The sequence below is a fragment of the Styela clava genome, chromosome 1, assembly GCF_964204865.1.
Source record: "Styela clava chromosome 1, kaStyClav1.hap1.2, whole genome shotgun sequence".
NCBI classification, from domain to species: domain Eukaryota; kingdom Metazoa; phylum Chordata; class Ascidiacea; order Stolidobranchia; family Styelidae; genus Styela; species Styela clava.
The window spans coordinates 15676998-15704799 of NC_135250.1; the positions used below are offsets into that span (position 1 = coordinate 15676998).

The 27802-nt window shown below is 34.4% G+C and overlaps 2 protein-coding genes across 5 annotated transcripts; one reads left to right on the forward strand and one right to left on the reverse strand.

Annotated features, from left to right (window-relative positions):
* The first annotated feature begins 1406 nt into the window (after window positions 1-1406).
* On the forward strand, window positions 1407-17150 carry LOC120344226 (A disintegrin and metalloproteinase with thrombospondin motifs 9-like). 4 transcript variants are annotated; one of them, XM_039413361.2, is made up of 26 exons: window positions 1430-1665; window positions 2836-2948; window positions 3626-3926; window positions 5369-5472; window positions 5988-6140; window positions 6318-6435; window positions 6782-6984; window positions 7255-7419; window positions 7698-7868; window positions 8356-8526; window positions 8962-9129; window positions 9421-9585; window positions 9848-10018; window positions 10338-10505; window positions 11277-11444; window positions 12644-12811; window positions 13147-13314; window positions 13721-13894; window positions 14104-14268; window positions 14472-14636; window positions 14878-15054; window positions 15196-15369; window positions 15570-15743; window positions 16084-16242; window positions 16443-16567; window positions 16796-17150. In XM_039413361.2, the coding sequence occupies exons 2-26, from the start codon at window positions 2855-2857 to the stop codon at window positions 16868-16870; spliced, it is 4044 nt and encodes a 1347-aa protein (XP_039269295.2). In that variant the 5' UTR covers window positions 1430-1665; window positions 2836-2854; the 3' UTR covers window positions 16871-17150. The 4 variants fall into 4 exon arrangements, with proteins under 4 accessions (XP_039269318.2, XP_039269295.2, XP_039269283.2 ...); XM_039413349.2 differs by having other exon boundaries at window positions 1433-1665; window positions 9418-9585; XM_039413376.2 differs by lacking the exons at window positions 12644-12811; window positions 13147-13314 and having other exon boundaries at window positions 1433-1665; window positions 9418-9585.
* Window positions 17151-18961: 1811 nt separating this feature from the next.
* LOC120337654 (neuropilin-2-like) lies at window positions 18962-26799 on the reverse strand. The gene is made up of 9 exons (XM_078116533.1): window positions 26689-26799; window positions 25716-25903; window positions 24985-25141; window positions 22843-23054; window positions 22451-22613; window positions 21367-21587; window positions 20242-20397; window positions 19832-19970; window positions 18962-19146 (listed from the first exon to the last, which is right to left on the reverse strand). Exons 1-9 carry the CDS (start codon window positions 26792-26794, stop codon window positions 19073-19075), a joined length of 1416 nt encoding a protein of 471 aa, XP_077972659.1. The 5' UTR covers window positions 26795-26799; the 3' UTR covers window positions 18962-19072.
* Window positions 26800-27802: the final 1003 nt, after the last annotated feature.

Consider the following 27802-nt stretch of genomic DNA (forward strand, 5'->3'; position numbering starts at 1 on the left):
AAGTGAGTTTTAAGGATTTTATGTTTCTTCTTAACTGAGATGCGAATTCCCTTGGTCAACCAAGGTTTGGCTAGAAATCTAGTGGTACGCCGACTCGGTACTTTCATTGATACATTAGTATCGATGGTTGATTTAATTAATATTTCGACGAATGAATCAAATAAAAATGTTCGAATTATCATGCGTAATTACCCTTTTAAAGTGAGTTTTAAGCATTTTATGTTTCTTCTTAACTGAAATGCGAATTCCCTTGGTCAACCAAGGTTTGGCTAGAAATCTAGTGGTACGCCGACTCGGTACTTTCATTGATACATTGGTATCGATGGTTGATTTAATTAATATTTCGACGAATGAATCAAATAAAAATGTTCGAATTATCATGCGTAATTTGGCAGTTCGATATCGGGGGGAAAGAAGATTTAATTGAGGACCGATCTATAGGTATCGATGGAGAAATATACCATATTACACTTGAATACTTTTGACTTACAGCATGAGCAGAGACTGTGCAAAATTGTTCATAATGATCACTAATATCACTTAAGATGACAAAGCTTGACGAATGATAGTTATGAAATTTGTAAAAGGACACTCGTGACATGCTAAGATAGTGGTTTCTATTCTAAAACCCAACTATGTTTCATTTTTGCCGCGGGCCGCACATTAATAACATGTCATGAATAACAGTTCCGAATTTTCTCATTCGTTTAATGAAAGGCGCAAACGAGTACCTGTTTGTTCGTTTTTACATGAATTCGTCTTCGTGTGTACGATGTCTCAGTTTGTCAAGAAAATTAGGTCAAATCATAGCGACTGTATTTCTTGTTTTGTTGTGGATACTCATTATCACAGTGTTCAGGAGGAAATATAAATATAAATAACAAAACCTCATGAGTTCTATTTTACGGTTGCAATTACTGTAATTAAGATTACGTGTAAGATTAAAGAAAGCCTCAAATTATTACGTCTGATTTCATTTATATATATCACGTGCCTTTTTATATGTACTAAAATATTAGGGTTTGTTCGCAAGATGGCAGTTATTACTCATTTTCAAATCAACTTGTCAATCGACTCTTGCCCTCCAGATACACGTGGAGATAAAAAGTATAAAGTTTATGCGGGAACCACTAATTTTGACAAGACGAAGATCACTCTCAGCATATGCTTCAAGCTTCATACCAATTCTATCTCAGAACATATAACCAAATCAAATAGCAGCAAATATTACATCAAAATAAAATTCCGGACTTTTTTCTACTAGATCAGGTAAATTACAATGATCCCATTTACATAGAACTTTATATACTCTTTCTTTCAAATAAACTTATAACTTTAAATTTTATACTTTCTTTAATAGAACGGTATTTGGAATCATATAGGGCAGCGGTTTCCAAATTTTTTGTTCATGCGGCGCCAAATTTTCAGGGAGAAAACTCACGGCATTTGAGCAAAAAAAAAATTGCTGCCTAAAAAAAACTCAATTAGTGTACTTTATGTCTTTCAAATGTTTGAAAACATGTATGTCTGAAGAATGAAGGCAATTTCAACTCATTTTCCTTATCTTTTTCTTTGGAATGTTGAAAAGTCGCTGAAATCGGTTCAGCAGATAAATAAATTGCAGCTCCTGGAATTGCAGAAAGTAATATCTACCTCATAGAAAAGGTAAACAATAAAACATTTACAATAAATACAATATGTAAAATATTTAATAAATATTAGTTATGTTTAACCCAATTCGGTTGATCCAATAACTCTTCCATGATATTCTTGAACTAGACATAGGCGATATTGGTATTTTAGTGTAACACTATCCTTTGCCAATGTATTCCTACTTTATATCTATATGTAAAACTTGGTATCATTGAAATAAGCGAATATATAAATTGATAAAAAAAAATTCTTCCATTGAGATAATCTTTAATTAATGAATATTAATTAAACAACACACGCCCCGCCACCTTATTCCCAGGAATTTGTATTACGTATTTTTTTTAAATCAGATCTATATAGACAAAACAGGCCTTGTTTCAAAACTACCGTCATGTAGATTTAGTTATACAAATTTTTAACGCAACAGCATTCAAAGCTCACTATAGTGTCTGAATATTTACTTGAATTCATAATACTTTGTGGAATGTTGTTCAAAACAAGACATCGACGAAAATAGCGAAAGTAATCATTTATTTAATTTTTAATTTTCAAGTTTAGAGATTTATGCCTACTTGTGAAAATATATAATTAAATTCCACGTGTTCATAATTATCTTTTGCATTTATTGGGTGTTCGTGAAGTCCTAAAAACTTTTTAAATTGCAAAGGGAATTTATCGATACCATATATTGTTTTGGACCTCACGTATGTAATAAAGGAAGTAAAAATACTTAAACAATTACTAATTAAAAAAAACCAACCTCGTCTAAGATATATTAGAAACTTTTTATATACGTCATATCATGGTAAATATTCCATTGTGCTGACTCAAGTAAATAAAGTATTTAGCACGCGTCAAAACAATTTTTACATTTTATTCTCTGAGGCCTTTTCATATATATATCATCGACAAATTAAGACGAAATGAAATAGCTTGCGGGTAAATGACGCTCAGTTAATACATGAAGTTACATCGCTCTGGTTGTCCTGGGATTAAGTCGATAATAGGTTTATATGCTCCGAGTGCATGCTGGGTAATTAAAGATTTATGGAATAATTTTAAATCATAACTGGTTTACCGGTCGCGGAAGCGGCATTGTTAATGCAGTTTCAAATTCAAATGCGTTATCGCTTAGGTAATGAAGATTTAACATAAATGTAATTTATTGCTATTTTTTTGCAGATATATCTCACTGGAAAATATGACATTGTTTCAATATAATATTTATTCACTTATATATTTTATATCTTTCACCGTCTCTCAAGGACAAGCTCAGACATCCAAAAATGTTAAAGGTAATTTCTTTCAGGTTACCAGAGAGGCGTTCATTTTTCCAATAAATAGCTTGCTCAGATTGAGGAATATTAAATAAAATTAGTTCACTAGAAAAAAATCAACAACGTTTTGGGATTCTCTACGTCTATTTGCAGCTGGACTTGAAATTTAATAAAGAAATGATTGAAATGTTAGATAGTATCAATTTGACAAATTTGAGAAACTGCTTTAAAGCCACTGACTTTTATGCTGGTTACAGCCAGTGGTGAGTTGTAGCCGGAACGCACCGGAACGGCTTTCCGGTTGTTGGACATTTTATTGCATTTGCGTTCCTGTTGTTGAAATAAAATTATGTCACAGAAAGTCTAGTTTTTCTGCATTGAATTGGTATGAATATTCTTGTAATTTCACACGAACACATTTCAGATACTTTCTTCATATTTCAATGTAGTTCTTCGGCTCTTTCTTAGGACAGGCATACATTTATGTAAGAGTCCGCGTTCGCGTCGTGTTGTAAATATAGGTATTACATTTTCCGAATAAGGTGCGTTCCGGTGGTTACGATTTTTCCAGCTCACCACTGGTAACAGCAGTGATCATATTTCTGTTTGAAGTTACAGCAGTTAACTCATATAACTTATTTACTGTTAGCGTATTTAATTTATGTTTATTTTAAATTATTATTCCACATTTCCAGGTGTTTGGGGACCATGGAAAAATATCACTAGATGCGAGATTCAAGAAATTGGGCCGGGACAAGTTCAAGAAAGAGAATGTTTCGTAGGGAACAGAGTGGTAGATAAACAATTTTGTAATGGACTATATAAATTAGTAGTAGAATGCCAACTTGAACAGCTCGCTATTGTACATGGAATAAAAGCTGAATTTGGAAATTGGCCATGGCAAGTCTTCATCGAAATTGATAATGGAAAAGATCAATGTGGAGGAAGTCTCATAGAGGATATGTGGATTCTGACGGCGGCTCATTGTTTTATGAGGTGAGACACAATCACTTTAAAATAATCAAATTATGTTTATATATCACATAGGTATATTTCTTCATTACAACCGACTACTGTAATACCACCATCTCTGCTATAGTACATTACCATATCAGTGCTAAATAGATTGCCAGGTTGCAATTTCATGAAGGATAGTTTTGCATGAACAGGTCGATTTTAGCCCACTGGAAGGGGTACTACAAACTTTTTTCATCATTAATATTATAACATGTATGCTTATTTGTCAGAAAGTTTTTTATTAAAAATGTTGATTAAGTCAAGTGGGGTATGAAAATAGATAACCAGAGTTTAAGTAAGATGCCTTGCGACGGAAAGATTTCTAACATGTAAATTTAGTCTCTTTCTTGCAATTGCGAGTATATCATCTATTTATCAACACTGGGCATGGTATACGCCAGTGGTAAAAATTTTCTTTCGAAACCTTTCAAAATGTCCAGCTCCAATTTTTGAATTGCATTACGTGAGCTGAACTGTTTTCTTAAAAAAACTTAATTAATTAAACCTAATTTTCTTAAACAACAAAAATTGAAACTTTGACTATTTCAACAAGTTTTGCGCAATAAAAGCAAATGCTGAATAAAAGATTTTGAGGAATCGCGAGAAAATTGCAATTAAAGTTTAATGTTTCCATTCCTCGTTTAGGAGTCGCTTTTCTGCCTTATCATGGATTTCACGCTCCATCCGAAACATCGAACTGACTATATTCTGCCATTCATTAGTAATTCAGTAGTCCGTAATCATTTTCGTTAACTTCCTCCCTCGGTCTATTAGAAATCTTAGTTCTCTCTCACTATGCACGAAAACTACCTTTTTGTTCAGTCTTTAATGGATCCTCAGCGAGTGTTATTCGTAAGTCCTACTGCCGGTCGCACTTGCAATTTTGCACAGTTTAAAATATGTGCGTAACGAAATATTATAGCAATAATAAAGAACTAAACAATATTAGTAATACCACATCCAATACGAAATTCCCCCCTCAGAAACGACACAATTTCCCGTGGCAGTAGTTGGACCGCTATACCGAAATTAGGCGGTGGGGTTTATTATGATTTCGCTTACTTTTCGTTTTTTCCTTCCTAAGGATGAATATAGAACTTTGAATAAAATATATTGTACTGTAATAAAACTGCAAAACGTATTAGTATATTTCCAACTTTATTCGGGTTCATATTAAATTTTACTGCCACCATGGGGACACAATTTAAAAGACTTTCAAAATTCAAAACAAAGTAAGTTGTAAAAATATCATAATATTATATCTTTGACATTTACTTTGGTTTTTCGGTCAAATTTTTCTAGTTTTGTGGGTACTGATTTTTGTGTATTTGAAATTTGCAATGAGAAGAACAATGAACTTATCATAGTTTCACATATTGCATTGTCAATAGCAACTTATTAATATTAATTTTTTCATGCAGTGGTCGGAAGAAAGCAACCAGAGTGACCCTCAGTGCAATAAATAAACATGGAATGGCAGAGAATGCTGTTAATACCATCCCCGAAAGAGTCGTTTGTCATGAAGGTATGCTTCCTAATTGTTGGAACTGTATAGTTCAATATTACTCGCACCTTTAAATGGGCTTAAATTCAAAATCTTATTAATCGTCAGTTCGGTAAGAATACCAAGATTATTGGAAATAAATAATCGTCTCGGAGAATTATTTCTTTAAAAAAATTTCGCTGAAATAAATAAAAATAGAAAAGAAGGGAGTCAAATTGAGAAAATTCACAGAAAAAAAAATGCCAATTTGAAGAAAGTAAACAAAAAACAAGGAAAGCAAACTACGAACACAATTTTTTTACAACGATGGCAATTTTGAGGAATTATATACAAAATACTGAGTGAGAAATTAACAGGCACTGGAAAAGATTACGGCGAAAACGATTTATAAAAGCAAAATACACTTGTGCCTATATATACCTTTACGTCCACAATACAGAAAATAGAATATAACGCGCATATAACGGTCATCAAAATTTGTAAAAATATATATTCCTTTCTGCATTAACAATGTTAACTTGTTTTGAACTTTTCAGACTTTGACAGCATTATACTAAAAAATGACATTTGTTTGATGAAAATTCCCTGGATAGAATATATGGGGTTTGCCAGGCCTGTGCATTACCATATGATTCCAAACCTACAACAAGGAAGCAATTGTATAGTTACTGGTTGGGGATACGACGAAAGTAAGCTTTTTTTAACGTTTTAGTAATTAATATATACATTCAATATGGTATTTCATCAGCTGCCAATACACACAACGTAGATGATTATATATTAATTGAATTGCTTTTTAACTATATATATATTAAACCTCATATCTATACAATCAAGCTTTCCACATTTCTTTTTTGCACTTTCAGATTCCAATCTACCTGATAATTTACAACAGGCAGAAGTGACAGTAATCGAAAAAAAGCAATGCAGAGAATGGTATAAAAAACTTGGAACAACGATACCTCAGGGCACTATTTGCGCTGGGTTTGTAAATTTGTATACCTCGCCTAACAGTTTCTTCATTTCTTCAAATTCTCCTGTTCTATTTCGTTTATCCTCAGTACTAAAATATGCTTATCTAATATCCCACGAATATAATATTTGATTAATAATTCAATATTGATTTGACTGCATTTTAATTTAAACAACCAAATTGAAGTCAGATGAATATAATCTATCTTAAATACTTTTGGGTAATATCTGAATATACAGACTAGTTTCCAAGCTTCTACATACACTCCTCTTTTTTTCCTAAATTACCTTTTTTAAATTTGGTGCCTTTGAAAATTTACCTAGCTCAACGGTTTCATAAATGTCATCAATTTTACAGACATATTGAAGGAGGACCAGATAGTTGCGGGGGTGATAGCGGAGGTCCGCTTGTATGCAAAGTAAATAATGGGCCCCATTTCTTATATGGTGTAACCAGTTTTGGACCTGTGAAATGTGGAGCTAAAAAATCACCAGGAATATATACAAGCGTGTCCGATTTTATACCATGGATTGCGAAAACGATGGAATCATCTTTAGAAGGTATTTTTATGTCACACTAAAACTGATGATAGTTAATTTTTTTTTAAATCTTTTATTTTGGAGTATTGAGTTAAATACATTTCTGTATTCTAGTAATGAACGTATGTTGTTATTGGGAAAATATCAGAAAAGATGTATTCAAATTACAAATGTGTATTTTGAGAGACAGCTTGCACTAATGTGGCATTTCCTTAGCATTACATAAACCGTACGGAGGCATAAATCATCCAATTATAAACCATAGAACCCATGGCCACTCTTTGCTATCAGGTTACCACTGGGGAGAATGGAACACAACATGTAGTGTTACATGCGGCAAAGGACAAATGGCGATGCAACGGAAATGTCTGAACAAGGAAGGGGATACAGTTAATAATGATAATTGTCCCGGTCAAGCACACAAAGTTGGCGATTGTAATCTCCCGAGATGTATAGGTAGATACCACTTTAAAGTTTTTTCGTAAACACATAATTGCTTCATAAAGCTTCACCCACTCACCTAAAATTCATATTATATATCCGTTTGCCAAGACTCATAAAACATTGAATACTTCACCAACCTTTATATCCAGTCAAATATTCATTAACAGGACGACTTATGCTGTATAAAAGGCTATCAAGCAACATATAATTTTTCATCTCATAAGAAAAACGTAAATCAAAAGAGCCAAAAAACATTTGAAAAAAAACTTTAACTGCCCTGTTATTTGAAGCTTATTCCTGGGAGCCGTGGAAAGGAGAGTGCAGTGTTACTTGTGGAGAGGGCACACTTGAAAGAGCAAGGAAATGTCTGAATGAAGACAGTAAACCAGTAAATTCTAAACACTGTGGAGGAGGACCCACGGAGCAAAAAGCAAAATGTTTCAATGTCCGACCTTGCCAGGGTAAATAATAGGACGAATATAACGTAGAAGGTCGATATAAAATAACACAATTTTCCCCTTTCCCCTTCACATAAAGAGCTAGGGACACCAATATCAGCCCTATTCATAATATTCTTTCACTAACCAATCTTATTGATGTGATTTTTGTGTAATCCAGATCTCCCTCCATCAAAAGGTTGTATAGTTATAGTATATGTGCGTCGAGCAAAGTTGGTAGAAAAAATAAAAAAAACTCTATAAAAATCACGATAATAGACTCGAATTTTGTTGATAATATCTCTAAATTTGGTAAATTTCTGTGGAACTTCTTTTGAATCAATCATCTATCTCCATAAAAATCATGACTATATTTTCGAATTTTTTAAATAATATTCGCACATTTGCTAAATTTTTGGAAAGCTTTTATTGAATCAATCATTCTAGCAAGCAAACTAACCGACAGATTTTCCAGCATGTATTCGTAACATTTTCATTCTCATTTGCACAGAATCTGTATATCAATGGAGCTCGTGGGTATCATCGTCATGTAGCGTGACGTGTGGTGTAGGAAATGTGATAAAAAGGAGACATTGTACTTCTAATAACGAAATATCTGATGCTGCACATTGCAAAGGGAATTCCGGCGAAATATTGTTTTGCACGGGGCCCACTTGTGAAGGTTTTACGACAAAATGTTTAACTTACTATTACCGTTGTACTACCGTCGTGAAAGATTATTGGTATTCTATAAGTTCACCTACAACATAATTCCTGGCTTAACTTCATGAATTCAAAGAAAATAAGCATGAAATTACACCTGATGTATTTTTGGTCTCTGAAGTTTGACGAATTCACAGCGCATACCAAACAAAGTCTTTCCGGCTTAAATTCATATTTTGATAGTTTATTCTAGAGCTCATAAAACGTACGATTGTAGAGTTAATTAGGTATAGTGCAACCAAAAAGGATCTTTGTATATACAGGGTTGACCGAAAGTAGGATAACACTTATAATTATTAATAACTGTTACCCTTTCTTGAACCACCCGTATATTTCAACACAGTTGTTAAAACTTAACAAGAGTATATATATATATTTATTTTGCTCTCTATAGAAATATCCACTTGGGGGCCGTGGATTTCATCTTCATGTAGCGTTACATGTGGAGATGGAACGACAAAAAGAACAAGACATTGCCTTACCAAAACTACTGCAGCCAAAGGTAGTAACTGTCCGGGCAAGGCAGAAGATATTAGACCCTGCTCAGAACTCCCGTGCAAGGGTAAGTTAAGGTCAGTGATATGTAATTTTTGACTTTCAGGATCAATCACTATGAGTCTATTTGATAAGCAAATATATATATCGGAATTGTTCCTATTCATTTGAAAAAATGAAGGACAAAAATTGAAGACGCATGCGAGCATCTGACGGCCATGACAATATCACCCACATCCATGCTAATATGACCGATTCTCTCTATTCAACAATTGTCTATGTTGTCGTAAGGCAGCCTAAGTACATGTTGGCAATGTTATTTTATACCATCAGTTCAATCGATTTTTTTTTTCAGAAGTTTATTCTTGGGGACCTTGGTTATCTTTTTCGTGTAGTGTTACTTGTGGAAATGGTAAAATTACAAAGATGAGACAGTGTATGTCTAATATTTCGGGAAAAAGAGGAGATTCCTGTTCCGGAAATTCACAAGTTACGGAAGCATGCGTTGAACCTCCGTGCAAAAGTACGTGATTAATTTAATTTCAAAAACTTATCCAAACTTTTATGTGCGATTGTATTGCATAAGCTTTCCTATTTCGCGCAATAATCTACTAATATATAGATGTGCCTTGCCCGTGAGCATCGAAGATGTCCAATAACGCAAGCTGTATTTTTTTCTATAACTAAACGGTTTGTAAATTTCAACCTCTCATGTATAGGCTCATTTAATGACCGGCATTAAAAGAGCCTATATACAAAAGATTATCATATTTTTTCATGAACAGACGTATTTTCGTGGGGGCCGTGGTTACCACCTTCGGCATGCAGTGTTACTTGTGGTAAAGGTGAAAATATCCGAAAGAGGCACTGCCTTTCAGCTCAAACAATGAGAAGGGGAGACTTTTGTGCTGGCGAAGCTGAGGAAGTTGCGTCTTGCAGCATGCCAGTTTGCAAAGGTAAAAGCGATACTTTAATTACAAATTAACACAATAATTATGTTTGTTCATGAGTCATATTCATATTTTATATTGAATTATATTGAATTAATCAACTATACAATTCAATTATTTAACTCCCAATCCAATTAACATATTTAAAAAACCTTCTTGGCAGTACTGCACAATGCAAAAATAAAAATGAAATGATGAGTTTTTAGTCATATTCTCAAGTCAAAGTTTGTTGTACAAAGCGCTAAATCACGGTAGCCAGACGTATGTATGTATGTACTCGTATTCTTAAAATTCATTATTGATAATATTTAAATTACGGTATCAGAATTTCACTGGAGTCAATGGAAAAGCACCTGTAGTGTAACTTGTGGAATGGGAACGGAAGAAGGCAGTAGAATCTGTTTGGATGATAACAACAGATCTGTGAAGGTCAATCTATGCATAGGAAGATCTCGTATCATAAGAACGTGTACTCGTGACAAATGTCGTGAAGGTACCAACATGAAACTTAATATATATATATATATCAATATAGATTTTTTGTATAGTCGAATATTCGTGGTGTAAAATAAACAGTCTTCGCCATCATTTTTAACAAAGTTTACAAGTTGCAACAATAGCTTTTAGCTCTGCCTAAACTAGATGAGAAGCCTTCGAATGACAGTGTGCTTTTAATGTTGCAAAGTTATCTCGAGATAAAGCACAAAGCAAGAAAACTGAGACTGAAAGTCCATTACTCGTCCTCTTCTCTGAAGTTCTCAAAAACTTCTCAAAAGCTTCAAATAAATGAATATAACAGTTTAGAATATATCCGTTTTAGAACATAAACCACTTTTCGAGAGTTTTAGTGATTAATCGTACCGTTACCACTAACGATTGTTGTGCACGAATGGGTTATTGTGTCTCATGCATGATCGCCAAACTTTTTTTTAGCAAATCATGCTTGATGCTGATGCTCTGAGACTGTCTAGGACTCCTACTGGTATCGATGCGCGATCCTTGCGGTCTTACCGGTACCAATATTACTGTCGTGGTTGGCGGTTAGGCATTGAACCTGTTTCATTGGTTTTTGCATCTAATCGATGAAGCAATTTTCTAAATCTAATAATTGTCAATCTTTAATTAATAGGCAAAAAAGGTCTAAATTCTCCTAAATTTAAATATGGTGGACGTTCACATAATATAGATAGTTAAAAAAATCAGAACCGCTATATTTTGCAAAAAAAGTACTATGCCTTTATTTTTACATTGAATTCATTTGCAGAGTATCACTGGAGTCAATGGAAAAAAGTTTGCAGTGTGACTTGTGGATCTGGTACTGAAGAAAGCACACGAATTTGCTTGAATAAAGACAACAAATCAGTACGTGACAATTTGTGTGATGGCACATCCCGACTATCTGGAACCTGTTCACGATCTCCATGTCCTCCAGGTAAAAATCGTATATATATCTTATAAAATGTAGAAAAAAGTTGAAAATATTACTCCATATATCAAACACTTTTGTAAACTCATCATGTTGGCATTGCGAGGAAATGGCATTTGCGGCATTTCGTTCTTAAAATAATCTAGAAAGTAAGCTTGAAAAAAGGTTATAACAAAAGAGAGATGCTCAAAGAACGTCGTATCGTACCATATCTGTTTATTTTTGAGCAGGGAGCTAATTACACTTCGGAGTTCAATGAAAATAAAACTTCCCCCGAAATTATTGGATTTCCGCTCAATGAGACCCTTATTCTGAGTCATTATGTCTGTCTGGTTGTTGCGTCTAAACGGCTGAGACAATCTAGATAAAATTTCTCATTAGGGGTATCCTGTCATCTCAGTATAGTGCATATCACGAAAAGTCCGATTGATGTTTCGTTTCCATGGCAGCAGCGAAAAAACGCGCCGATCGTTGAGAAATTCTCAATTTTCTCACAATTTGTCGTCATTATCTCGCCAACTAAGTCAAAATTAAAATTCCGAGAACTTTACCCTCTTTGGAATAAAATACTCATTCGAACATTCCGTAATTTCATTTCGATAATCCATGATCTGGATAAGCTTCACAAATTTTAGTGAACTTGTTTCAATTATTGGCCACGGTATACCACTCACGCAGGGATGCCGACGAGACGAGCTGCACCAAAATGGACGGTGATCCGGTCACTGCACTACACCGTCGTTGTAGATCTGCAGTTTTGCTTGGATGAGAACGGTTTACTGAAGAAGTCATAGTCAAGTTCATTTTCTCCCATTCAGTTGTTTGTGTCGCACATCGAAATTTGTTGAAAGCAAGGTCACAAGCACTCACTCAGAAATAAGAGTGATTTATCACCAAGTGAAGCAACTACTGAAGTGCCGAAAGCTACTGAGACTATAACGAACTAGATCCTCGCATTAGCCTAAGCTGAGGCGTTCCTAAGTAGACTATCAGCGAAGATACTGGTCGCATACAGGCTTGGGTATTGAATGAATTACGGAGAAGCAAAATATAATTGCTTGCAATTAGACGCATGAATCGGAAATTTTCTACGTCTGGTCACGTTGCTGACATTATCGACAAGGCCCAATATCGCAGTATTACCTGATATCTCCAACATGTTTAAGTAAGTTATAAGCGTTCACTCAAATACGGGGCATTTTTAGAATACCACTGGAGTCAATGGAAAAATGTTTGCAGCGTTACTTGTGGATCCGGAACTGAAGAAAGTACAAGAAGTTGTTTAAACAAGGAGAACAGGCCTGTACCTGACAGTCAGTGTAACGGGAAATCCCGTAATTTCGGAACCTGCGATCGTACTGCATGTCGTGAAAGTAAGAGATTCAATTCAGGTTTAGAGAAACAAAGTATAAAGACAAAATGAAATGAAAAAGAATATTAATTTTTGTCAAATATGACTGTTTAACTCTGTCTATTTATTGTGAGTTCAATAAGACAACTAACTGCAAGCATCTTTACATCAAAAACCAATATTTATATAATATTGGCATAAGCTTATAAGTTAAAGTACCAAATTATATTTTTGTATTTGGAAAGCTGACTATATGTTATGGCAATTCTTTTGGTGATACCAGTAATGTCAAAAGAATAAGGACATCGTAATAACAGCTTATGAAGAATTAATGACCAAACTGAAAAATATTTTAAGAATACCACTGGACAGCGTGGAGAAAAACTTGTAGCGTTTCCTGTGGAAAAGGAAGTGAAAAAAATACAAGAACTTGTTTGAACGAAAATAACCGACTTGTCAGTTCAAGTTTTTGCAATGGAAGATCCCAGTTCTCAAGTACTTGTGATCTTACTCCATGCCGAGCAGGTATACAAGAAAAGCTAATTTTTCTAAAAAAGAAACAGAAACAGGAGGGACGAAGATAGTCTCAAGGATTTTAACTATTTATGTTAGGTCGATAAGTTTGTATGATTTTTACATGAAACAAATCTTTAGGCAAAAAAATATTTGGGCGTCATGTTTTACAAATGACGTTTTGACTTTCTAAATATACATTCAAACTGGTCCGCTGATTGCCGACGCCTGGTTCAAAATATTCTAACCCGTAAACTTGTCAACGAAGTGTGTATTACGCGGTAGAAACTCGGCCTGTGATAGTGACAGGTGGGACACGTGTGACAAGTGGGACACGTGAGACGAGTGGGACACGTGGCACACAACATTTTCAAGACATCGGTTTGAAACCATTATCTATATATTGCGTTGTCGTCAGTTTCAGGATATCATTGGAGCGAGTGGAAAGTAACTTGCAGCGTCACTTGTGGACGTGGCGCTGAATACAAATCAAGAGATTGTCTAGACGGCAAAAACATTCCAGTCAATTTGAATCTTTGTAAAGGAAGATCGCACGAAGAAAGAGAATGTGTTCGTGCTGCCTGTCCAACAAGTAGGAATTTTTTGTAATAAACATAACATATGTTTTGTAATAAACATAACATATAGCAAAGAGACTTTCTTAGTGGAAAACCTAACATAATTTGAAATAATTTTGTCTTTTTGCATATTTGTACTACAATTATTACTCCATATTTGCTTTTTTGGTGATAATTGTTCCATTTAGAATATATTAAAATATTTTTTTTAATATAATTTTAGATTTTAATTGGGGTGAATGGATTGGAATATGTTCGGTAACTTGTAATACTGGGATCGAAATACGAAGAAGAGAATGTTTTGATACAAACATAAACACAGTCGATCAAGAAAAGTGCGTTGGCAGTGCATTCAGTACGGCGACTTGTAGTCTCGGACCTTGCTCAGGTATTACAAAACAAATGCAAATTAATGATAACAAGGAAACACTTTATTGAATTTTATTAATGACGCAAACATTCTTCTTCTATTAAAGAGTCATTACATTGATTAATAATAATAAAGCTTGCCTTTTTTAACAAGCTAAACACACATTAAATTAATGATGTTAGAATTCGTAACATATTTTACTATTGTGCTGTTCCACATAGATTTTCACTGGGGAACTTGGGAAAGGTCATGCAGCGTGACGTGTGGATCAGGTATAGAGCACATTAGAAGATCATGTTTAGATACAAACGAAAATCAAGTTAACGAGAACAAATGCCAAGGGCACGCCAGTCAACGTGGCGAATGTCGAATGGGTCCATGTGAAGGTAAATTTGTTGCTCTTTTTATTGATTTAATTTTCTTTCGTGACACAAACTGAAATCAGTATGTGTTAAGCTACCAGGGTAGGTTAATGCGTAGTGTGCGAAAACTTACATAACCAATGTATAGTGACCTCGTTTTGAAAAAAACTATATATACTAAAATTCGCAATACTATTTATAACACCAATGCATTTAATTATGTAAAGAAAACAAGTGAAAAGTTATAACTTGAACTTAATTTCAGAAAGTCGTGGTTACCATTGGGGCGCTTGGAAAAATCATTGCAGCGTTACATGTGGAAAAGGCGTCGAACATAACATAAGAGACTGCCTAGATGGAAACAAGAGACCTGTCACCACCTCATTGTGCAATGGAAATTCACATTTTTCCGACACTTGCATTCGCCCATCATGTAAAACAGGTTAAGATGCCGGATTTTTGAAAATAAATTTTTTTAGGTACATGCTTAACAAATTAATTTATTATTAACCGATGTATGCAACGATGCAAATTTGTAATAATGTTTTAACTATTCATTGTATTGTTTTTGATGACTTCTTAGTCTCTGTCCACAAGTGGGGACCGTGGCAGACAAAATGCAGCGTCACGTGTGGAGCCGGGGACGAAGTCAAAATAAGAGTTTGTATGGATGGAAATGGCAAAACTGTTAGCAATGACAAATGTCCACGCGGACCTGCCATTCAACAGGGAGCGTGTTTTCGTTCATCATGTAAACGTAAGTTATCGTTTGAGGTGCAGAGAGTGTCAATAAAATAGAATTAGTAAGCATGGAGGGCAGTGCATAAAATGTCAATAAAACACAATAGGAATCCGTGTGAAAAATGTAAACAAATATCATCGTTCCGAATCATTGTGCATGCAACATGTGTAATAATGTTTTAACTATTTATTGTATTGTTTTTGATGTCTTCTTAGTCTCTGCCCACAAGTGGGGACCGTGGCAGACAAAATGCAGCGTCACGTGTGGAGCCGGGGATGAAGTCAAAATAAGAGTTTGTATGGATGGAAATGGCAAAACTGTTAGCAATGACAAATGTCCACGCGGACCTGCCATTCAACAGGGAGCGTGTTTTCGTTCATCATGTAAACGTAAGTTATCGTTTGAGGTGCAGAGAGTGTCAATAAAATAGAATTAGTAAGCATGGAAGGCAGTGCATAAAATGTCAATAAAACACAATAGGAATCCGTGTGAAAAATGTAAACAAATATCATCGTTCCGAATCATTGTGCATGCAACATGTGCTAATTAGAGGAAATTTCACGAAGTATGAATTTTTATGAATGATGTTTAACCAAATTTATACTGGACAATTTTTAGAGACCGAGATGGTATATATGAGATAACTAGATTTATACATATGTATTTACAAAATTTCACATTAACGTTAGCCCTATAAAACGTAAAATGGATTTAATATTTGTACTACAGGACAATTTTGGGGTCCTTGGTCAACATTTTCAGATTGTTCAGCGTCATGTGGTGGAGGTTTAAGAACAAGAACACGTAGATGTACTGGCGGACCTGGTTCCTGTGGAGCAGGCGAATCTACCATATCCGTACAGTGCAACACGGACGCTTGCAGACGAGGTATTTCATATTAATTCAGTAGTATGAGTGTTTCCCGACCCCTGGCCTCACAAAAAAGAGTAGGAATTATATTTACGGATCTATATACATCATTGATTTCAATTTTCCAAATACTAGTGATAATCAAATTGGTATAGAGCTAATAGATACACAAAATTTCTATGTAATCGATTCTACATACTCTTCTACTTTTTTCTCAGGCGGTGTTGACTTGTATGAATGGGGAGAATGGAAATCATGGTCAAGATGCAGACTGAAGAGCTCAAGCCGAAATCGATGTAGCGGTTTTCAGTCAAGTACACGAGCATGTTACAATCGAGACAAGGTATACACAATTATGTATTCTAGAAAATGGTAAGTATATCTGAGAGATATTCCGGATATTGTCAATAGTGTACTTTTTGGTAACCATTGTGTTCTATGATTCAAGCTGATATGAACACAGACTTATTGAATATGCTATATGTAACGCAAAGGTAACAAGAAAAAACAAACACACCATATAATTACCTAACTTGTAACAAGGTTTATTTAATAAATATGTGTTTTGCAGGACGTCTCCCCACACCTGTGCGGAAGTTCATCTGAAAATTATAAAGAAAGAATTTGCCAACTTCCAGATTGTTGACGATAAAACAAATATTCAGATACCAGATTTTGTTCGTCAATTTACATATGTACTATTTGCTTATTGAGAATTATAATTAAAAGACCTTGCCGTGGCAACACATTTTACATTTGGCCATTCGGAGGCTATGTCAGTTTCTTTACTTGCCTACATAGAACAAAAAAAATAGTGAGATGGAGTACCATTTTGTGAATTTAAATTGATAAAATATATAAATGTATATAAGATTTATTTGTGAGTATAAAATATATCAAATAAAATGCCCATATATTTCGCTCGTATACTGCGACAGTTCTGTAACAAAAGACAGTCGAAATTCGGACACTAAAGTTCGACACAGTACTACAGTTTAGTTTTACTCATCCAATACCTTCAGGATTTTTCAAAATACGACACAGAATCTTTTATTGTTTAATCTCCTCTGCGAATACACACACCAAGATTATAAATTTAATTGAACGTAATTCAAGGTCTATTAATTTGCGAGCACATTTCCGGAATATAAAGATAACCAAGTTTGTATTTCGACAATTAGGCCAATATAATCACACATAATATCTTCATACTTAACCTAAGCGGCGTCAATTCGGAATTTTTTCGGGACTAATTTTCCGTGATTATAATGACTCAAATGCGAGTGATACTCTAATGTTTTTTTGTATGAAGCTAAACGATACGCAATGTTTGTGTCAGATGCAACCGATTCTACACACTCTTCTACTTTTTTATATTTCTTAGACGGTGTTGACTTGTATGAATGGGGCGATAGAAATCATGGTAAATGGATGACATATATTGAATAACATATTGTTCATCTTATTTTAAATATTCAAGTCATACGCCATGGGTCACACACAATGCGAACATAGAAATTTCATTTGACAAGTAAACAAGCAAAATATACGTCAATTATTCCAGTGCCGACAAATTATTAGACGTTTAGAATATTGCAATCTCTATTTCTACTTAACCAGTTTGGATAGTGCTGTCTGGCTTGCAAGAAATATTCAGAATCGTTTAACTTTCGACATTGTTATCGAAATATCGTTGGGATATTTTCAACATACATAATATATTATTACATATACAATATATATTAAATTAATATAATTGGGGATATTTATCATTGTGGAAATACAACTCAATTTACAGGGAGCGTATTTTGATCTGGAGTTTACAGTAGGTAAGATAATCGTAACCTTATGGCGACATTATATTGAATGCAATTTTTATTTTGGGATATTGTGAAGCTAACCAGAGAAAAGTAATTGGACAAAACATGGTCGCCCATTCTCCTGCTTACCAAGACCAACCCTACCGACCTCTGATCTAATTCACTGGCAATATCTAACAGTCTAAGCCGCAGGGATGTCCAACCTCTATGGCCGAAGGGCCACATCTAGTTTACGGATGATTGCGCGGGCCACTTGACATGGTAGTTGACTACAGGTTAATAACGGGTTAAACAGGTTACAAAATACAGGTTGAAACACAAACAAAACCCTCACACCAACATATATTATATGAACAATGAATATACAGTAAAATCGAAAGTATTTCAAAGTGAAGTTTGGCACTGCTTTTATCCAACAAGTTGTAAATATTCGATGCGATGGAATGCGAAATTTTTGACATTAATTGGACATGGTTCATCCGTAAAAAATCTTGCTCGTACAAGTAAGTGCTGTCAAATATTGAGGTTATAAAAACTGCCTCTTCACAGACAAAAGGCAGGAAAACAGATTGAACTACCTGGTGGACAATAAAAATATTTAATAATTATTCAAATATTTCTCTTTTGCAATAACGCCCGCAAAGAGACTCAAAAAAGCTTTTGAAAGCTAGATGGTACTTCTCGCGCGTTTGAACGACGAAGAATAATTTTTTCATTAGAGGTTTTCAGTAGTGGCTCAGATTTGTGGAAGACATCGGGATTCGCATAATAATGCGCGGGCCACTCGGAAACCTTCGGCGGGCAACATGTGTCCCGCGGGCCACGGGTTGGACGACCCTGGTCTAAGGTCTAATAGTACATTCAATAAAACGCATGAGATATTTTTTATATGATACCTGTATTTGAAAACTATATGAAAGCAATATTGTGCAATAATATTGATTTATAGATATGATATTCTACTCCATTAGCTTTGCGTTTATTCGTTGCTTAAATCATTAGATCAATTGTTTTTCGCTAGTCACCACTCAGCTGAATATTGTTGCTGGACCTCCGCATTGATTGCTCTGGCATGCGAAACAATGAATCATACGAGCTTTTGCTAAAACAAAAAAATAAATGATAGTAAATATGTGATTCTTCAATCGGCTATCTTAATTTTATATACTGGCGAGTGTTATATTGATTAATTCGAAAATAAATTCATGGATTGCTATTTTTTATATTTGTCAGGCATATCGTAAAAGCATGCTTTAACTTATTCGGCATTTCTATCCATGATAGCCTAATTCAATTAGTATTACCCAAGTGATAATGCAACGCATATCGTTGTATATTCCTAGGCTTTCCACGAAATCCGCCAAAAATAAAAGATTTCTAGCGATGATATATATGATAAAATATTATAATGACATATTAATATGGAAATACAAAAAGCAACATAAAAGTCTCAAGTCACAATTGATTGCATTCTGCACTATCCATCGCAGATAATGATACTTGATTAAGAATGAACTTGGAAACTGTGCTTTCTGTTATTGCATGTAGGCAATCATATCCTAGGTCCGTGTCATATTTTGTAGTGAATACACGAATCTTATGTTTACAATTGTGACATGTAAATTTGAAGTGTGGACTTTTCTGAAGACTATCATGTTTTCTAATTTTTGAAAAGCCGATTCCAACATTTATATTCGGTTATTTTGACCCCCGTGCTACTCATTTTAGTAATGCTGTATTTTTGTGACAATTAAAAAATGGTTTGTAAAATTATTTATGGCACTAACTTGCGGCTTTGCTGAGATTATATTTTTTCTGCAACTTCAACGCCAGTAATCTGCAGTTGTATTTAAACCCCATCTTCGCTTTGTTGTAAGTGAAAAGGTAATTCGGGCAATTGTACATATTCCCAGTTGCCCGAGATAGCTAAAAAGTAGTAAGTAAACCTGAATAATTCTGAATGTACAAATGTAAACAACAATTTAAATATTTGGAGTTATGACTATGATCTGGCACAAAATTTCGTGAATAGATCCCTTTTAAAAAACACCCTGAACGATGTTTTAAACTATCAACGTTTTTAGAAACAAACTTCATTTCCTGACTTGATCAATTAAATACAGAAACTGAAATATATAATTAAAATTAGCATACATTATTATTGCCTTGTTACAAATATTTATAGCGTCTTACTTACCGGTATATCAGTAATTACTGCAAAAACATTCACATTTTCTCCCAATTCTTCAAACAGTGCTGAAATATTTTCATAAGATTTATGATTGTTCGTTGTATTGGGCATGTACTGGTCGATATATCCAACTAGAATCTCTGGTGGTAAAGGGCAGGTCGGCTTTGAATGAAATAAGTTTGCAATAACGTTAGTTGTAACAACGAAAATATGAAAAATTAGTCCTGCCCAGGCTTGTAGTTTATAATTTATTTTACTTTCCTTGGCATAACAATCTATTCAAACAAAAGCTTGATTTCTACCAAAAAATGTTGCAGAAAGGTTGAAGTAAAATGAACATACTAAACGTACGCTAATTATATCTGGATATATAGTACAATTCAATGGATATGTATAATATGTCAATACGACACGGTTGAGTTTCTCAAAGCATAACATCCAACAACTCCGTTGAGTAACGTTCAAAAAATATTTGGAGCAATGCTTCAAGTGCTCATAGCTTTCCAAAAACTAGTTTACCTACAGTTTGGTGCCATAGCCCATAGATTGAAGCAATTATATGTTAACAATTGATTTCAGAATATATATATATAATTGATTTCAGTTCATGTATTCAGTAAAGCAATTTTATTTATATGTATTCATTTAAAATAACATATCTCCGATATTTTATTGGACACGTAGTGGACATAACGATCGTTTCAATATTATGTTGTTGTTGTTGTTGTTCTTGTTCTTTGACACGTTTTTAAAAAGTCGCTTTTCTCTTCGAATACTGACCCAATTGCTTTGAAATTTTCAGTGGTTAAAGATAAAAATTTTCTCCAGAAGGCTATTACTTTTTTTTTCGCTATGACGTCATCAAAATTATGTGACTCTACGTGTCCATATATTTGAGCATAGCTCTCTTGTTCTTGTTCTTTGACACGTTTTGAAAAAATCGCTTCTCTCTTTGATTACTGGACCAATTGCTTTGAAATTTTCAGTGGTTTAAGATAAAATTTTTCTCCAGAAGGCTATTACTTTTTTTCGCTATGACGTCATCAAAATTATGTGGCTCCACGTGTCCATGTATTTGAGCATAGCTCTCTTGTTTAAAATGTTATACATTTGTATAAACCAAACACTTACATCTGTAATATTGCTGATGCAAATGTCAATGATTTCTGAACGGGGTATACATAAAGGGACATTAGTATATTCCCCGTTTCTACAGTCAGTTGTCATGTTTCCGTGAAGCTCGAATTCGAGGTCACATATGACGTCGCATTTTGAATAAAGTGGTTTGTTACCAACTCTCGTACAGTTGCTAACACCATTTGGCACATCGAGTTGATTACAGAAGATAATGCCTACAAATAAATGAGAATTGTAATCAGTGTACATATTTTATGTTACTTTATGTGAGTTTGTAAATAATCCTTAATTTTCAAAGGCTGAATGTGTTATGGATTATTTTTATTATACGCATCAGGAAACGTTCTGAAACACATTTTGAGGGAAATCATAATACTCTACCTACTGTTAAATATTTACGCATGGAATAAACTACTTTTATGACATCACTGTAATGTTAAAAATTTCAGCGGAGTCATTTCGTTTAGATCACGGTCGGCAACCTACGGCCCGCGGAGTAATATAATCCGGCCCGCCCTCCGCTGAATTGTGGTAAAAACAGCTGTTTTGACGAATATATTCTTTACGTAACAGAATTTATTGTGAGACACGTGTAGACTAAATTATAATATAACCTAAAAAGTATATAATTCGTAATTACTCGTTTAATGAGTCTATAATTTAATTATAATTAGACAAATGGCAACAAAACACAGAAAATTTGATGCTAAGTGCAAAGGGTTCAATGGCGCCGAGAATATTCAAATGGAATTTTTTGAGACGCAATGCAATGAAGAAATAAATCTATATTCTATTCGAGAGATGTATCACTGTTTGATTTTTATCATGAAAAGTATCATCCGTTCGGTTTTCAACTTTCTAAAAATATGTGCGGCCCGCCAACGACATGCACCTTTAATTTTGGGCCGCGAGCGACAAATGGTTGCCGACCCCTGGTTTAGATGAATCGATTTCTCAAAATAGGTGAATCAAGACGGGATCGAGTCGATAACACGAGTCTCCCCAATACCGTTCAAAGTTGCAAAATGCTGACACTCCGGTACCTATCTGGTACAATTTATTGTATTTTAATTATCACCTCTCGTTTGTACATAAGTTGCGTAAAATCCTCCCTTCCTAACTTCATCGTTTGTCACAAAGTGCATTATAACTCGGTTCGTTTTCGACTTGAATTTGAAACCACCTTTTCTGTATCCAGAATATATTTGGAGCATTTTATCATCCCCTCTACCATCCTGAATCTAAACATATTATGGATTTTATTTCATGATTAGTAAGCAGAATAAAAAAAAAATTGGAGGCGTACATTTGTGGAAGGTTGGCGATATGAAAACAGCGGGTAGTAAAGTTGGGGATAATATGAGTAAGATATGGATGAACAAGGCTAATAGGAAGAGGTGGACATGAGAGCCCAATCGTCTCGCGAGAATGAGAGAATAAAATAAACCAATAATGAAAAATTATAATTACCCTCAGATAATCAGATTTTGTTCCATTCTCTGGCGATAATTCCAACTCGAAGTAATTAAACTCAAGTTCAATTGAATATCCCATCGGGGCTCTTATAACGTAATCACATGTGAAGCTATTTGGATATTTGAAATTCGGATAGCCTCGACTCTTAATTTCTCCTTTTGGTGAGTACATTCTTCTAGTCGTGCAGCTCTCAGTGGGTTTGCGAACTTAATTAATACGGGGAAAAAATTATTGTAGAGTAGACTTTTGGTAAGTTCGGTACTTAGCTTTTCATTGATAAGATCTTTTAGTCTGTGGTGTCATTCTGATATTGGGTATAAAATTTTCATGTTTATTTCTTATTTACATCATCGAAGAATAATAATTGCTATTGCAATCTCGTCGTTTGCTATTCAAATATTATATTCTTTAAGTTAATAAATCATTTTATTTTTATTATATTTATCAGTACACTCTCAGTTTCCGTGAATTCCGTGAATTGCCAATTGTTCAATTTAGGAAAAATATATTATAACGCAGCTGCCCGCTACTGTTATGTACAATAGCAAGAGTTCTGCTTTCTTGAACTATTTCTCTCTTGTGAAATCCGATGTAAATAAGTGAAATATGTGAAATAATAGAGAACATTTCATTAGAGTTTAAATTCTTATACTTTAAATCAGGCCTGCTTCCACACGCATCCCCTGTAACAACATAGGTATTCTTTGAATCAATTATATATAGTACAGACAGAAAAATTATTTAAATTACATTTTTCATTTTATATTAAATTTATATCCATACAAGTCTGGATTGTTTGTGGAATTTTTGTACCGTCTGGATAAATCAACAAATCTCTCAGGCAATTGCCGATTACGGCATTCCAGTTCTCATTCAAAAAACATCGACGCGATATTCGTCTATACCAGGGATGGCGAACCACTGACCCGCGGGTCACAAACTATTATAATGTGCCGTCAGTTGGGCAGTCAGGACTGCGATCGCCTATATTCAAATTGTTAATTTCCGGTATGATAATTTTCAAAACCCCTAATCTTGGACGCATGTCTGCACCGTTGTGAGCCGTTATTCAGCTATTGGCTCTGACATCGTTTATGACATAACAATGTAATTGATGTTCATTTCTCGCAACGTCTTGTCTCTTTCAGAAGTGCATTTGCTGACTGTTTTAGGGGTTAAACGATAACTAGATGCTACTTTGCATTTTATTAGTTTCTCACCTTCAATGCTGTTGAGAATACAAAATCTTTCCGACTTGAAATAAAAGCCTAGATTAACAATGGGGCAGTGTAAAATTGCTTTTAATATGGTTAAAGCTGATAGAAAAAGATAACACTACCAGAGTGGAATTCCCTCCAAACTCTTTGGAACCGTGAAATAATTTGCCGCATCATACTAAACGTAATTCATACGCGTACACTAATTTCATAAATTCGAGTGCCATAAAAAGTCCTTGATACAAGTGCTGTATCAGTAACGCAATAAACTACACCAACATTAACTGAACCGCTGTATCATGATTTGTTTCAGAAACTTCTTATAGATATATACAAACTTTTTAAATATCTTTGACCCACTCTTTTCTGTTCCGCGATAAAAATATAAATTTTGACCCATTCATTGAAAAAGGTTCGCCATCCCTGGTCTATGTAATAAGACTATTAGTCGAGAACCACCTTCTAACGAGGTGGACGCGCATTATTTACGCGGATGTGCACACCGTGAGTACCTAAAATTAGCCTCCAGTGTCTGTTATTTTTGTTTGAATTTAACCAGTCTGACGCTAAACAATGGCTGGCGAGGGTCAACGCTGTGGAACGAACTACCGAACCAGAATTTCAGTAGCCATTTTAAATGATTATATATGAAATAGAAAATTGTGCATATTAATGCTGGAACTAAATTTGTGAAATTTGCTCTACAAATAACATAGTTCATAATACATAAATTATACCAAAAGCATTTCATGAACAAATGTTAATATTTAAAAAAAATGATTGTTTCATGTAACCAATGCCATGGGATACTATTCGTTGACATACATCACACCATTCATTGAAACATGACTTCGGCAGAATATAAGTAATGATTAGTTAATTGGTTTAGGTTCAATAAATAGGTTCAAATACAACATACTTAAATATTCAGCTTCATAACCAGAATAAGAAATACTCAAATCCGAGGCGAAGTTCAGTTTAACGTATCTGGTCTGAGATTCAAACCGATATGGCGTTTTCAATGATCCGGTGAGGAAGAGGGTTTGTAAAAATCCATCTTCCCTGCCATCGGTTATCTGAAACGAGAATAAATTATTTAAACTAAATTGAGTATTCAGATTATTTTATAACGGAAAATATATATTCAAACTGATTACGTAACGTTTGATGATGATTAACTTTTTTTAAAAATAATGATCATGATAATGAATCCTATTTATTGATATTAAAATTTACGAACGAAGCGCATTGGGTATCAAAATGCGTAGTACCCAGGGCCGGATTTACCAATAGACCAGGCAGGCTGAAGCCTAGGGCCTCAACGTCAAGGGGCCTCGAAGTTAGAGAGAAATTCTGAGCTCGAAAATATGAAGGGGCCTCGCAAATAGAATAGCCTAGGGCCTCTCATGATCTAAATCCGGCCCTGGTAGTACCCACAATGTGTATCAGCAAAACGCCTCTATGTTGCTTTAGAAACCCTTCGACTGCGTGGTGTGGAAAAGGGGTTTTCCACGAGTTTATGAAAAATTAACCTGCACTTTGCCCAACAAAGCCTCAAAATCTCATCCTATAGGTAGCCAAATGTACTTTCTTCGAAATGAACGAAGCCGTCCATAAGCGAATTGATCCGTAGTATGATGTAGTATTCACCTTCAAATAATCTTTCATTTGTCCTTTACATGGTCTTTCAGTACGGAATGACGTGATCACAATTTCTATAGCGTCGTTTAAATCTCCACTGATGATGTGTTCGCACGAAGTATTGTGTGGATAATTTTCCGGGTAGTTAGGAGATCGAATGAAGCCGCTTGGCGGGGTCTTTAGTATTTCACCGATATCTAAATACGTAAAACCACATCGGCAATGTTTTGTTGTAACGAAAACGGTTGATATAGTACAATATGACATAAAAAGACTACATCGGATCTTTGGTATAAGCCTAACAGTACAGACAGCAATGGGAAGGCAATAAAAATACGCCCCGCATATAAGTTATTCTATGTCTAGCTAATAGAACTGGAACATTCAGCAAGAATATGTCTTCAATGAAAGCATTCTTCCATTAAAATGCTGAAATGTCATAAAGGCTTGAAAAATAAAAAAAAAACGAAATAGACGTTAACCACAATCGAAATTCGATTACTTTACGGAGATTTTCTACAACTCGTTATTTTGATGCAATAAAATTGCAATTTTATTAATTACAATTAAGAACATGTATATGGAGTTTCTCTCGACATCACTGCTCCCATTATAAGTATATGTTTTTGGGTCAAATATTTTTGTTGTCAAGAATCAAATATTCCTTCATCTACTTATAATTTGGTCATTCCTCTACATTTAGGTCACTCATTATCTTTTAACTTGCATCAAAAATAAGAAAAAATAAAAACATATCTTAATTTAAATGATGGAATATCTTTAATGTATCAAATATTTTTGAACCCAGAACCCTACTAATCTATTTTAATTGCAGCACTTATATCTATACTTGTGAATCCCAACAATTCTGTCACTATAAATCGCGGTGTTGGTTAATATTCCCACCCAAGCTGTAGGTCTTCTACTACTATTGCATTCTCAAATAGACATATAACCATATATGTGCTGAAAAAGACCCTACCATGTATTCCAGCTGCTTGAACAAATGTAAAAACGAAAAAATAAGCAGTCCATAGTATTTCCATACTAATGTATTGATGCATATTGGTTTCATATACAAATAACATAGAAACCTAAAAAGTTAATATAACAGGAAGAAATTCAATTAATCAATCATTCAATTAGTTAATGTAAAGCAAAAGTTAGCAAAAGAATACTATTCCTATTGTATAATATCGGCAGTAGCGATTTTTTATGTAAGTGTTCGGTTAGGATAATTCGCGTGAAATCTCTATTTTTTTTAGAAAACTAGAAATTATTGTAGTTAAATTATCGCTTCCAACTCAGCAGCTATCGCTTCTGAGTCTGTTCACCTGAACACATATTGTCACCCCGTACCCACCCCGTATAAATAAATCAAACATATTAACTTCAACTAAAACTATTTTTTGAAGAAACGAGATTTTACGATAAAAGTCGCGGGATCGTGTGATTACTGAAATATATCGAATACGTCACGAAGCCAAAAATGCCCCTTGTCATTTAAATGAAAAGAAAATTAAATGGCCTCGCAAATTATTGGGTCTCGATCTTTACAAACAACCGAATTTCCTTTCGAAGTGGAATTAAGTGGATCCAACCACACATTGTTCTGATGTTGATATAACACCAATTTATCTCTATTTCGCTAGATTTCCTATTCTCACATGTATCATAGATCGATCACGTATAAAAATGAGTATCCACCCGTCATCCACACTTAATCAGAATATCTGTTGGAATTTATAGCGTGACTTCGTAAAACTAATCTGCGAATCACCCATCCATCGCTTTAAAATGACCGGTCTGTCACGCAAGTAGCCGGCGCTGACCATCAATATGCGTTCGTCTGTTAAATAGCATTCAGTATGTTTAAAAATGTTATTTTCCTCTTTAATTTTAATTAAATATTAAATATATGTATTTCATTTTAAAATTAATATTTTCGTTACAATTGCTAAGATAATAGTTAGACTTCAACCGATGCGCATTGTGCTATTTATGTGATGTCAAACTGAAGATTTTGATAATTTCTCTTACCTTAGCAGTTCTCTGTATCAAAGTGACTAATTGGGCATGGCGTTATTAAAAGCGAT

Excerpts from the sequence above, each read along its gene's own strand:
- LOC120344226 (XM_039413349.2), top strand. The coding sequence starts at position 2,855 with ATGACATTGTTTCAATATAATATTTATTCACTTATATATTTTATATCT. Across the intron at positions 5,473-5,987 it reads AAGAGTCGTTTGTCATGAAG|ACTTTGACAGCATTATACTA; the intron begins GTATGCTTCCTA and ends TGAACTTTTCAG. Across the intron at positions 7,420-7,697 it reads TAATCTCCCGAGATGTATAG|CTTATTCCTGGGAGCCGTGG; the intron begins GTAGATACCACT and ends TGTTATTTGAAG.
- LOC120337654 (XM_078116533.1), bottom strand. The coding sequence starts at position 26,794 with ATGTTATTTGTATATGAAACCAATATGCATCAATACATTAGTATGGAA. Across the intron at positions 23,055-24,984 it reads TTATGAAGCTGAATATTTAA|TTCGCAAACCCACTGAGAGC; the intron begins GTATGTTGTATT and ends GTATTAATTAAG. Across the intron at positions 21,588-22,450 it reads AACTTATGTACAAACGAGAG|GCATTATCTTCTGTAATCAA; the intron begins GTGATAATTAAA and ends ATTTATTTGTAG.